A 13,239-nucleotide genomic window follows, 5' to 3' on the forward strand; every position below is an offset into this window, starting at 1 on the left:
TGGAAACACTTCATTACTGTCATTAGTGCCAGCGTGAGGTGATTGTTATCTGGATAAAATCCCTTTCAAACACCCTGGTTTCTGTTTACATCCACCTCCTGCAAATAGAACAAATCAATTTTTGGCTGAGGAGGAGTATTTGCAGCATTTTTCAGCTGTATGGCTGCACAGCAGAGTCAGCTACCAGCTCTCGCACTATCCCGTATCGATTACTGACTACAGGAAATTATAAGTGGTCAGATTCCTCATTTGAGTCCGGCTGCATTTCAGTGGCTTACCACACAAGTCTGAAAAGTGGAACATCGAAAATGTTTCCTCGCTCTGCGACAGGCTCTTTATCCGTTTGCCACAAAGTGCTCTGCATGTTTTTGGGTTAACTGGGCTTCAGATATTAAATGTGTTTTTTAAACAATATTCTAAAAAGGGTAAATAGAGACACTAGAAACTAAAATGGGATAACCAAGTGTGGCATGCTGATAATGGGCTGTATCCGGTTGACTAATCAAGATCTATTTTAAAGCGTTTGCCACTTTGCTTATTAAATCAGTAGTTAAAGGAGTGCATGCTCTCATAACAGTTACAAGGCCAGAGAAGACTCAAGCTGAGACCTTTCAAAGCCCACATTTCATGCTGACAGTACGCTCTAGTATACAGCATTTACTGCTCACATTTAACCCACAGTGTATACACTTATGCAGACTGAGGTTATTTATGTTCAGTTATCATGAAAATAAAGTGAGGATTTCAGAAGGTGTCACATTACACAGGAAGTCAAGTGAAACAGTACTTTTCTCATCTTAGAAGCGAGCAGCTCAGATTGCTCTTGAACGACAGCCATGTACTGGGATTCCATGAAGTCATGTGACCTGCTGGGCAGAGGTAATGGCACAAAGCTTAGTGATGACTCACTTACAAATGGATTGCTGATTGTTTACATAAGAAGCTAGTAAAGCTAGCAGCTCACATTAATATAACCTTAGGTCATGTTAAGGTGACAACATCTCTCAAGAATCTCCCAAAAATCTTGAGCCTTCTTGTGCCGGTGGCGGCAGATGGCCCCGCCCCTCCCTGAGCCTGGTTCTGCTGCAGGTTTCTTCCTGTTAAAAGGGAGTTTTTCCTTCCCACTGTCGCCAAAGTTCTTGCTCATATGATTGTTGGGTTTTTCTGTATGTATTATTTACGGAGCCCCGCAGGGGACATGGGAGAAAAAAATATTAAGACGGACTTTTGCAAGATCTCGCAAAAGTCCGTCTTAATTTTTGGAGGGTAATTATTGGAGGGTCTACCTTACGATCTAAAGCGCCTGTTGTTGTGATTTGGCGCTGTATGAATAAAACTGAATAGAATTGAATTCTTCTGCTTTAACAGATGTGAGAATAGTGCCAACATGCAACATTTCAACATTTGAAGCTGATTTTAAACATGCTAAAGTGCACCAACTTATTTCTGTTTCTGTGTAAAAACTACAGTTTTTATAGATTTTTAAAGAAATTGTAGAAAAAAAGTAAACAGGGGGTTGTAATTGGGCTGAACGCCACATGCAGGATGAGGACAGGTGAGGAAAGTCTGACAGAACTAAAGCATGAACTAATGGGTTTCTGGTGTTGAATGTGACAATGCAGAAAACAGCAGCGTTATCAAACCCCGGTGCTATAATGGGGGGAAAGTCTCTACTCTGCTTGTGAGAAGACCATGAAAATACAGCAAAAATACTGAGATGTTAATGACCATCTGTATTCTATATTTGTCCCCAGCATGTTTGTGGAGACTTTAGTAAAGAATACACCAAATGAAGATTTGAGTTTATCATTTATAACTTAATGTTTAAAATAAAAGTGACTATCTGCATGAATGATCAGGCAGTTAAGAAAAACGCAGTTAAATAAATCATTCATGTGACGACAGTAAATAAAACACAACAACAAACGAACAATGATCCTGTTTAAGATGATGTGTGTTAGCTCCGAGCTCTTACCAGCTTTCTTCGGCGTGCGGGTGAAGGTTCCTTTGACGGTGCGGCAGTGAGAATTGTCTCCACCGCAAACCCCACATCTGTCCTCAACCTTGCTAGAGCCAATTTCTCTGTCACAGCCAACTTTCTGGAGACCAAGAAAACAACAACACAGATGAACCCCGACTGCTTTTTGGCCGAGGGCACGAAGCGTTACCATCACAGCGTGTCTGATGCTAAGCGGACCCGGCAAATGTCACGTAACAGATTCATTAGCTGTTGGTTTATCAGCGCCAACTGGACACGAGCTGATGTTAGCTGACTGCTGTTGGGGGTGGAAGACGAGTCAGGTCAGCATTTAAAATCATGACCTCACCTGGATGATTAGACACATCGAGGGAATTTCTTCCTATTCCTCGTTAGATTTTTATTCTTTGCTAAAAGGTGTCAAGTTTTGACCGTGAGCCAAAATAACTTTATGTCCATGGAGCTCCTAAAGCACCAAAATGTGACACAAGAAATCTCATCATATTCAGGATATTCAGTAATAAACAGAGGAAACTGTTTGCTTATAATTTGCCATGCTGCTCTCACAACTGTCAACTGAGCTGAAAACAGAGTGAAAAAGGCCCAAACTCCACTGAAAAATGCCTTCAAACAGAAAAACAGACTCTTCTTTAAATAACATCTCAGAACAAATTAGCAGTACTGGATATGAACATCATAATGAAGCCACCTTCTTCCTTCACAGCAGTGAGTACACACTGTGGATTCAATCACAGTGAACCCGATGCTGGTTTACTTCCATTAACTCTGTGTAATTAAATGAATTTGTGCAAAGCTTAAGTAGTCCAGCAGTCTGCAGCTGCTAACGTGGCTGACGAGCACACACAGCTCGTAGAAACGTAGTTTGATGTAGTTTGAATACACCCTTACCACACACTCTCCACGCACGCAGATGCTGTAGGCGTCCTTGTAAGAACATCGTGTCCCATCATGCACCAGCACCTTCATGTACGCCACATCTTCTGTCTCCTTGGACTGGCAATACAAGTGGCATCTCCTGTTTGCTGCAAGACGATGAATTCTTAGATTAGCATAACAAACTGAAGCCAAGTGGTTTTGAAACTATCTAAAAGTTCCTTAGACAGAGAAAAAAAAAACACCCATCAATCTATTGTGGGTTGTTTTTTTTTGAGTGGTCAAAGGATGCTCAGGGTGCGTCGAGCTTCCTGCTTCCCGTGAAGTCTGGGATAGGCTCTAGCCCTGCTAAACGGTTAAGAAAAGTCAGTGGAGTTGGGAAAGCTTGGATCGCTGAATTTTGATAACGCTAATAGACTGCATGAGCCAAAAAATGCTGGTGTGGTAACAAAATTGCAAAATATGCATATTCTACGTGTATTTCTGATTTTCCTGCTTTGCAAACTGTTACCAGTTTATTATTTATTGTTTGTGTTGCAGTGATTACAATGACCGCCTTGAATTTTAGGACATATTAACACTCATCAACACCCGTCTACCTCATTACAATCTCATTATAATCAATAATAAAAAGTCTAAATATCAGGTAAAGTTACATTTACAACCTCACTGTTACATTTTAACCAGATTTCACAGATTCAGGCCTCTGTGCTCAACGACTTCATTAAACAAAATGAACATTTTCTAAACTGGACTGTAAAGTAGTGTGTGAATAATACCTGTATTAATATGCATGCAGACATGAGGAATCTGATACCGCTGAGTTATGTCTTAAAAGCATCGTATTAGCAGTCGTTCGTATGTGTTCATGTTTTCTTTCCTTCTCTGCATTTTGGGGCTTTTAGCTGTGCTCAGCTGCTTTTTTATGAAGATTTTCTTTCAATGTTTGGATGAGCCATCAACTTCCTCTGACTGCCAAAGCAAATTTGCCTTTGTGACTGATTCTGGCACATTTACATGATGAGCACTGTCTCTTTATGAGAAAAATAACAAAAAGGAAAACAAAACAACCTGAAGGCTCCGAAAAAACTGGATCGTATGTAAAAAATGACAGAAAACCTCTGAATGCTTCTGTCCTTTCATTTAGTCAAAGGCAGGCTGGTTATCTGCAGTGTGGTGATTAGTTCTCGTCTCAAATGCAAAACTATTGCACTTCCAAAAAAAAGAATATACATCTGCAAAAATATGTTGCAACTGATCTTTTTTTAAACTATTAATTCATATTTTAAAAATCTGTCAATATTGGTTTTTTTCATTCTGTTCTTTTTAAAAATGTGTTTTTAAAATGAACAAAAACCACCAGAAAAACCTGTTCAGACAAAATCTGAACATAAATAACAAGAACATGCATGAAAACATCAGCACCCAACAGTCAAATCGCACCGCAGACATCATAAAAAGCTCTCTGCCTTCCACTGAAGGCCGTGATCGGATTTTAATTTCTCACCTTCCTGCAGTTTCTCAGTGTGCTTCCTACTTATTTTCTACATGACTGACTTTCCAAACCCCTGCCCAGAGTTTTGTAATTGCACAGGTGATCCATTACGTTTGCAAAGAGGGAAAGCTTGAAGGTTGAACGGGTTTAAATTGTTCATCCCAGCAGAGGGATGGAAGACTACACAAGGACGGGAAAAAGCAGAACGGAGAGAATACAAAAGAAAAATATGACAGAGGACACAACACAAACATTGCCTTTGCACAAAGGAGTGTGGCCAGCGTGGTGACGGGCTGGCTGCGTTCCTGTCTTCGCTATATGTTTTTTTCAGCTGTGTCTGAGTTCAGATCTCCTGCCCTCGTCTGCTTTCATTGTTCTTTTTGGGGCATAAAAGAAGCAGCAAAGCAGCCTCAGGCCTGAGCAAAACAATCTGTTGACATTTTTCTGACTTACCATCAGGATGCTCGTAGGGCAGCCAGTGGTGTTTGGCATTTTGGAATTCAAAGTGGGAGTTGCGGAGCTGGCACTGCTGAGCTCTGAAATCTTCAAAGTGCCTGGGACAGTCATCTGCGTTGCACAACTGGTACTCGTAGTTTACTCCTGGGCAGTCCTGGCCGCCGTTCGATGGGCTGGGCAACGAAATGGATGAACATCAGAGGCGCCGATCAGACAGTGAAGACTTCTTATAAACTTTGAAAAGTGGAAACAAATCCTCCTCCACGGCTTTTGTTGTGTAAAATCCACCCGCACATTTGGCTAAAAATGATTCTCAGCTGTTACGGCTGGTTTGCAGGTGGAGCGTCATTTCAGGGCAGTAATACTATTTACATTACAGTTATTCATTTAATGGGAGTTGATTATTTAAATCAAGCCTCCTGAGTTTTGTTGAAATGACAAATACTTGCCTTTGAAAAGGATTTAAGAAGGAGAAGCCGTACGAATACCACGGATGATTTTACACAAAAGGTTTTCCAAACTTGAAGTTCTACACAGCAATATGAGGCTGAACATAGAGTCTGGTAACTGATCGCTTAGTGTTAAACTTTATATAAAGTCATTTTCACAATGCTTTGACTTCCTTTGACTAAAACCTACGAAGAGACAGGAGAACGCTGCTGTAAGCTGCTTTAATATCTGGCAGCCCTGAAAAACAGCATATATATAAATTAATGAGCTTTACACCAGCTAGCAGGCAGATTTTTGGTTGCCTCAGGACTAAACCAGTGCATCCCTGTTTCCTGTCCTTATACAGACTTTAATTTACCGCTGAGACGGCCAAAAAGAGAACAGGTGACTTTCTCCAGAGGAGCATTCCTTTGGGTTTAGGAAGCTACTTAAAGACTCACATGACTCACAAATACTGGAGGTCTGTCACAAAAGTTATCAGTGTTAGTTTGTGTCATTGGAAAGTGATCATTAAGACAGTACGAAGCACAATATTCCACGGTCAAGTAAAACCGTCTCTTTTAATCCATTATTATTCAAGTATGATAATCATTCATCATATTTGAACAATGACACTTTTCTGTGGATAATTTCCTCTGTGTACCCCACCACAGTGGATTCTAAATCAAAGAATCAGGATATAACTGAAATGAAGACTTTACCTTTAATTCAGGCGTTTAATAAAAAGTAATTAAGTGTCTACAGCGGTGATTTAAATGGGAAGATTATGAAAGTTCAATTTTATTTATATAGCACCAAATCACACCAGCAGTCACCTCAAGGTGCTTGATATGTAAGGTAAAGAACCTACAGTAGTGTAGAGGAAACCCTCCCCCCTTGAGTAAGTACTTGGTGACAGTGGGAAGGAAAAACTCCTTTTTAACAGGAAGAAACCTCCAGCAGAAGGTGGCTCAGGGAGGAGGCAGCCAGGACAAAAGTCACGTCATTGTTCAAATACTTTACTATTTCTATTATTCTTGATGCCGCCCTGAATCTAATCAATGCTTGTCCACTTACGCAGGGTTGGCGCACTGACGGGTCCGTAATCGAACTCCAGTTCCACAGGAGCGTGAGCAGGAACCATATTTGCTCCAGGAGCCCCAGGCACCATCTTGCTTGACCTGATTAGGGTTTTTCCACATGCAGTGACCTTTGTAGCACCACTACATGAGATGAGAAGGCAAAGAGAGACGGGGAGAGTAAGCCAGCAGAAAAGGTCACCTGTCTAAATGCTAAACTTTTTAGCCAGAAGGATGTGGGCAGGAATGTCAAGATTTCCATGGTTACCACAGTTGCTCGTCCTGTGAAGTGATGACGTCATCAGAGATATTTTAAATGTTGCAGTAATCCTCCTAATGCTACTGGATTACCATGCACACTGAAAAATAGTGCGTGATAATGTGGAGTCCAGCTAGAAGCTGCGACAACAACATCTGAGCACTGCACGAACCATCTCCACCATCCACCGGCTTTTTTCCTGGTGGTGCCCTTATAGTGTTGGTCATGATTTATTGTATGTAGGTCTAATAGACAAACTCACTTTTCCAGGTGCACACTCGGTCCCATCGAGAGGTGGCCCTTTCTTGGTTTTACAGAAGTAGGGGTTGTCTGGGTGGCTGCACCACAGCTGTTTACACGGGTCAAATGTGCGAAACTGGAACACAGACAGCAAAAAACGTTAAGGCAACTGAAAACATGGCACACTATAGGTAAAAATATAGCTGCAGGATAACTCAGCTGCTCATTGTGTTGCCTAACTGAGTGAGCAGAATATGGTCACTTAAAAATAGCAAAGGAATGAGTATCTGTCAGACTTTCTTTTCATATAAGACAAGAATTTGTGTTATATCCAATATCCAAGAGTCCTTGATAAACTAAGGTGCAAAAGAAATGAACATAATCACCCACAGCACAAAAGTAACGATGAAAGTTGTCTGATAAAAGAGGGAGACACTCTAAAACTGTATGTAGGTATTTGTCGTTCTCACTTCTCTTTATCTACCAGAGAGGGCTGAGTGGGCTTCTTTGATAACGGCTTTTTATTAAGTTCCTCGTCACGTAAGGTGGTCGAACATTTCTGAGGGATCTAAGCAGACAATCAGATTAATTCGAGATAACTTAAAAAGCGACAGTTAAGCTGCCCAAAACATCTCAATGACAAGAGACTGTGCGACAGTTCAAGAGCAGACGTCACTGGTACATCTTTGAGTGTCTGACAGTCAAACAGCTTCCTTCACGTCTGCAGATAAATGTGTGACGCAAGAAGCTTTTGGTTGTTTTTGGCTGTTGATCTCCAGACAATACACAGTTTATAATGTGTGCTACGTGCTAACAAGTATCTCCCAAATATTAACACGCTCGTTATTTTTCACCATGTTTGTGTCATCATCTGTTGCTTCTAAAAGAAACTGGTTTCCACTGTCTTGCCCTCATCCAAAGCAGTTACTGGTACGACATTAATGTCTGTGTGAAGCCATCTTCTTATTAAGTTCACCTGGATTGGGAACTAGTTCCCCCGTCCGCCTCGTTAGCAGTACTTGAGAGCACCACTGATAAAACTGGGACATCTGCAGAGGTTAATAAGCCTTTCTGAACATGTCTGCTGCGGCCACATCTCTGTTGCCGGTGCTTTGTTTGCAGCAGCATAAACACAATTACCTGGAGGGACAGCCTGTTCCCTTTGTGAGTAGTTTAACGAGTCTCAGAAAACCATCTCTGAATTATCTGATTTTCTGTTTTTAATCATCTGCATTCAAGAACAACGACCGGGCAGGTAAATGGAAGCCAGATATTCTCTGCAGTCGTGACCTGATGCAGAAGAGCATTTCTATGAAACAGCAGAATTAGTGGGCAAACAGTTTAACCTGGACAGAGATGGATTTTTAAACAAAACCGAGGCAATAATTTAGCTTTTTCTTGCAACCTTATGTAACATTATCAGCCTCCAACTGAACTGCCTTTCCCTCCTTTATGAGGCAATCATCAGGAGACAGAAAAACATCATAAATTCTTTGAAAGCGCTCGGGTATTATTCTGCACAAAGGAGCAAAAATAACACCTCCATGTTGCCATCTCGCTCTTATTCCTTCTTCCATTCCACATCAGGATGACATTTTGACAGTACATTGACTTCTTCAGGCCTGATTCCTTTTGGTTTTGTTAGTAAGGTCGCTCATCACATGTCTTTTGTTCCTGGTCAGAGTAAGGAAGACACACAAGAAGTTGTGTCTTTTATTTTAAAGTTCATTTGGGATTCTATTATTCTAACATCTAACAGCTTCACTAACTTTCTGTCCGATTCTTTGTGGAAGTTAAATTACAGCAACGGTGAGCGCGACAGCCATAAACTGCGGGACTGTTTTTGGTCTGACAGGTCGATAATCAGCTGTCTCTAAAGGACTGTGTTGTTGTCTGTTACACATTTATCTGTCTGCACTGCGAGCACAGGCAGAGTAAGACATCTATAAATCAAACTCTCAGGCTAAAGCAAACTCAGGGTAACTCTACCACTTCATGTTTTTCTTTTACAGCTTTCCTGATGCTTTTGTTTGATGGAAAAAAGCTAAAACTAAAAAGAAGCATCAAAAGCATAGAAAACATGGTGTATACATGTATACGGGGTGCATGTAGTATTACCTTGATAAATCTTTTTTTTTTTAATCTCCATATTGTTCAGCCCTTCTTTGTAAAAATTATTGTTTTTGAGACCCAACAGAGCAGCCTGCCTTCGCTGGCCGAACCTCTCTGATGTTCGGTTAAAAAGGCAAAACTGGGGCAAAATGCAGGTCAGGTCCACCTACAGGCAAATCCTGTGACCCAGAAATGTGGGTGTAAAGCTAACGTGGCCTTAATAGATGTAGATAAGCATGCAGGAATTAAACCGGCCACTTGATCTAAACAGTACTTCAGAATGGCCCAGTAAGCAGTAACAGCTGTAATCTGCTCAGCTGGGCAATGACACGCCTAATTTGTGATTTGCTCATTTGCGATGCTAAAACAATCATCTGTGCTAGCATCCAGCTTTTGTGGAAGAGTTAACATCATAGCAAACAAACCTGAACCAACGGAGGTTTTAAAGAGGCTGATCAACAGAGCGTGTCTTGAATCTCTTCACTTCTGGATTTCTTCTGCTTTTTTAACAGCTGCAGGCTGTAAACATCTCGTAGGTAACAGCGTAGACTTTTGTTAGGTTGAACTTGAGTCTTTGCTGTCATTGCACAGTCGTACTTAAATTAGACAATTGTCCTACGTCAGCACTAAAACACAACACAGGAAACTTTAAAGTGGAAAAAGTTTACTTCTCAGTGTAGATGAAGCAGAAATGTTTGCTTGATTTTACACCAAGCTGACACTGGAAATAATTCTGGAACATGAGATGTAAAAAAAAGTTACTACTTGGCTCACAGCGTTTTATTATTGGATAATACTAGAGCAGCTTTGCATGATCTGTAGTTTAAAATGATCTTTATCCCACACTGGGCCTTGCTTCATCCTCTGTCTGAAAACGAGCCTTTCTTTAAAGTCCTCTGATTGGCTGCCCCTCATAAACAACAGGGCAACAGTACAGGTCATATCAACCTGAACACGAGCCGAAGACACTCTGTGCTCTCAGAGCGAGGTCTCTCTCTTCTAGGTAATGTGAAACGAGTTGTGTCAAATTTAAATAGCCGGTGATGTTTTTAAGTGTTTTAAATACATTTTTAGCTGTTTTTCATCATTTAGATGAGCATTAGATTAGATTAGCATGACTACAAAGGAAGCAGTCTCGGTATATGAGCAACCTGCTCTCGGTGGGCACATCCCTGCTGTCTGTAAAACCGCGAGCACTGTAATAAATTAAACCTCCATGATGTAAATGTCGGTTTAGATTAATTTCATCTAAGCACTTTAACAGGCCTTTTATTAGATTTGAAGCAGAGCACAGACATTAATGGCAAACCTGAATCAAGCAGTTTACATTTTGTACTTAGAGCAAACAGGAAGTTACACTCAGTAAGTTCACTATTTAAACACTTAGCTGTGGCCGTGGTCTCACATCTACAGGGAATCTTTTGCTCTACAGTCACCAAATGCTGCATTAGGTGCACATCTAGTCACAAACCATGTCTATCTGCCATCTGATGCTGGAGAGGAAATGTTCAGTTTGCTGATCAGAGATCTCGGCATGTATTCTAGACACACACACACACACACACACACACACACACGCACACGCACACACACACACAGACAGAGCTCGGGCTGGAAACTCGAAATAATGAGATGAAAACTGCTGAAGTGCTCTGTAGCGCTGCGTGTAGCTGCAGACTTTCATAAACAGCAGAAGTGATCATCTGATAATTTTTTAATAAGATGATGAAGAGGAAGGAAATTTTAAAACGGCATACAGCGTCTCCTCTTAGCAGTGTATCATCTCGTGAAATGAACAAATAATTACAAAGCAGAAAATAAGAACCAAAAATTGATCTTTGTAGAGAACAAAGGGCATCGAAAACTGTCAGCTACAACCTATTAAACCTCAGACAGAGCAGCCGGGCCTCCTTTTTAAGCTGAAATCAAACAATGCAGCCTTCAGCGATAATAGGACTGCATCACCGGGACTCTGTTGACTTTCGAAATGCTTTCAAAGAAATGCCAACCTCAGTGTAAAGTCAGGACCCCAGATATCGATCGACGATCGTAGCCAGACGCCCAATCCTCAGACTCTCATTCTGTTCCTACAGCTCCCAAAATAATAAGTCGTCTTCTGCAAGTTTAAAGCTTTTTTGAGTACAGCGTGACACTTTCTGCGACACATGATCAACATCGTTACGTCTGCCTCTCATCAGGCTGCTGCATTTCTGACTTTTTAAAACTCACTTTTGTTGTAAGTAAAAAAATAAATAAAACAAAATCTTGCAAACACTCAAAGCTTAAGATTCAACAGCTCATACTGAGCATATCTGTATTTTTATTAGCGCGGTATTCACAAAATTAACAACTGGAAAAGCTCATTTTTATCTGTTATTTGAGCATCTCTGACCTGCTGGAAACAGATGACGGTAAACAGGGACAACGGTGATCACCCTGCCATCTGCAGAGGTCTGGGGAATCACAGGTGTGATTGAGGTTAAACGAGCAGGCTTCTGTTTGAAGCGCTCGATAACCTGCAGACGGTTTCTGATCGTCTGAGATTTCAAAGTCAGTTTCCTCTGGAGGCTGTGATCAGCACAGCTTTCTGCAGAAACCTCACTGAAAGTCCCTGCTCGCTCATCCCAAGAGTCTAAAGAAATAACTTCTTCAACAGACCACAGAATATATTTTAGCTGGTTTCTGCTATTGATTACATATTTTTTTATCTTTTACTCACGGAAGTGCAGATCTTGTAGCCGACCCCGAAGTCAAATCGACACTGCTCATCCATCGAGTAGTTGATGCCAGGAAGTTCAGGAATCTCCGGCCAGTCATGTTTGAAGGGGTCATCCAGGAGACAATCATACGTGCTGTGAGGACATGAAGGTTCATGTTTTCACTCTGAACAAGCCAAACAAAGTTCACAGGGCCAAAAAGGTTTATTGACACAAACTAGAGCTCTTTATTTGAAAGGGCATCTGTACCTGGAAAGCCTGAGGCCACACCCTCTCCTAGATGTGGCCACAAGCCGTCGCATAATTTTTACTTATTTGCTGTCACGAATTAATTCACTCTAAGTGAACCCAAACCACCCAGCAGAGCAAAGGCATCAAACCCCCTCACTGCAGCTTTTCCCTGCAATCATCAGCCCTCTGCAGATAAAACCATCAGTCCAACAAATGATCCATATAACTCAAGTCTCTGTTACGTTGATGTTTTAGCATAACCGGAAGTGTTGTTTTCATTTGTTAATTAGTTTAATAGTTTTGACTTCATTCTGTTTGTTCACTGTGGGAGTTACTGCTTAATGGGTGATTGAATTTAAAGGCCCTGCAGCAACTCAAACTGTTGCATGAACACTAGTTAAACCTGCTCAATATAACAAGAGAAACGACTTGTTGCTCTGCTGTTTGCAGATGCTATAAATGCTGTTATACGCTGCGTGTGGTTTGTTATTACAAAGTAACACATTAGAGTAAAGTTAAAGAAAGGACTTTAACAGAAACTTTCAGTTTCATTAAAGAATAATTATATTTTGACCTTGGGAATCTATTATCAACTGAGACATTTAATCCCTCCATCGACGTCAGTGCAAAATCTAATTATTAAGCAAATGATTAAGAAACGAACCCAAAGGAAAGCTAAAAGGCTAAATACGCCCCTCTGATATTTCTTAACTTTTGACCATTCTGATTTTACCTGAATGCAGCACAAAGCTATCAGAGAAATCCAGAAACTGCTTGTTTTCCCACTGAGATTTATGCACATACTTCCTAATTTAACGACAGAGCCAGGTGGTGAGAAGCGGCTCAGCTGCAGTAAACCCCAGCCTGGCTGTTTGTTTTTTCACGGGGCACAGCTAAACCCGGCGCAGAGACAGAGCAGGCATATGTGCCTTTTGAAAATGTGGAATGATTTTTAAACTTCTCATTAAATTTCTTCTCAGCAGCTGCCTCACAAAGTCTTCATATTGAGATAACGCAGAAACTTTTTCCTGCTATACATTGATTTTTGTCAACAAAGGCACCTTTCATAATAAAAGCCAGAAAAAAAATCGCGGTACTGTTTGGTGATTGATTGCTCGCTGCCACTGTCATCCTCTTTGAGGCTCTGTCAATAATTTTCTGCTTTGCCTGTCAGTTACAGAGAGAAGAAGAAAAATCCATGTCTATGAACTGAACACAGGCCAACAACGCTGGTGTCAAAGCTCAGACGTCCTCGGGTTAACACGTTATACGGTTATTAGCAGGACACCAGACGACACACACGAAGCATAAAGAAGACAATTTATTCTGGTGGGCGGAGCCAGACATTT

At 41.1% G+C, this 13,239-nt stretch overlaps 1 protein-coding gene across 1 annotated transcript in view; it reads right to left on the reverse strand.

Annotated features, from left to right (window-relative positions):
• The window catches only part of adamts3 (ADAM metallopeptidase with thrombospondin type 1 motif, 3), a 149,907-nt gene that overhangs the window by 38,857 nt on the left and 97,811 nt on the right, over nt 1–13,239 (reverse strand). The window contains exons 10-15 of the mRNA XM_080892892.1: nt 11,662–11,794; nt 6,853–6,966; nt 6,330–6,475; nt 4,821–4,996; nt 2,888–3,021; nt 1,976–2,099 (exon numbers count right to left, since the gene is read on the reverse strand). Of these exons, the coding sequence (XP_080749018.1) occupies nt 1,976–2,099; nt 2,888–3,021; nt 4,821–4,996; nt 6,330–6,475; nt 6,853–6,966; nt 11,662–11,794 (827 nt within the window). The remainder of the gene's footprint in view (nt 1–1,975; nt 2,100–2,887; nt 3,022–4,820; nt 4,997–6,329; nt 6,476–6,852; nt 6,967–11,661; nt 11,795–13,239) is intronic.

The sequence above is a fragment of the Rhamphochromis sp. 'chilingali' genome (genome assembly GCF_963969265.1).
Source record: "Rhamphochromis sp. 'chilingali' genome assembly, chromosome: 10".
Taxonomy (NCBI): Eukaryota; Metazoa; Chordata; class Actinopteri; order Cichliformes; family Cichlidae; genus Rhamphochromis; species Rhamphochromis sp. 'chilingali'.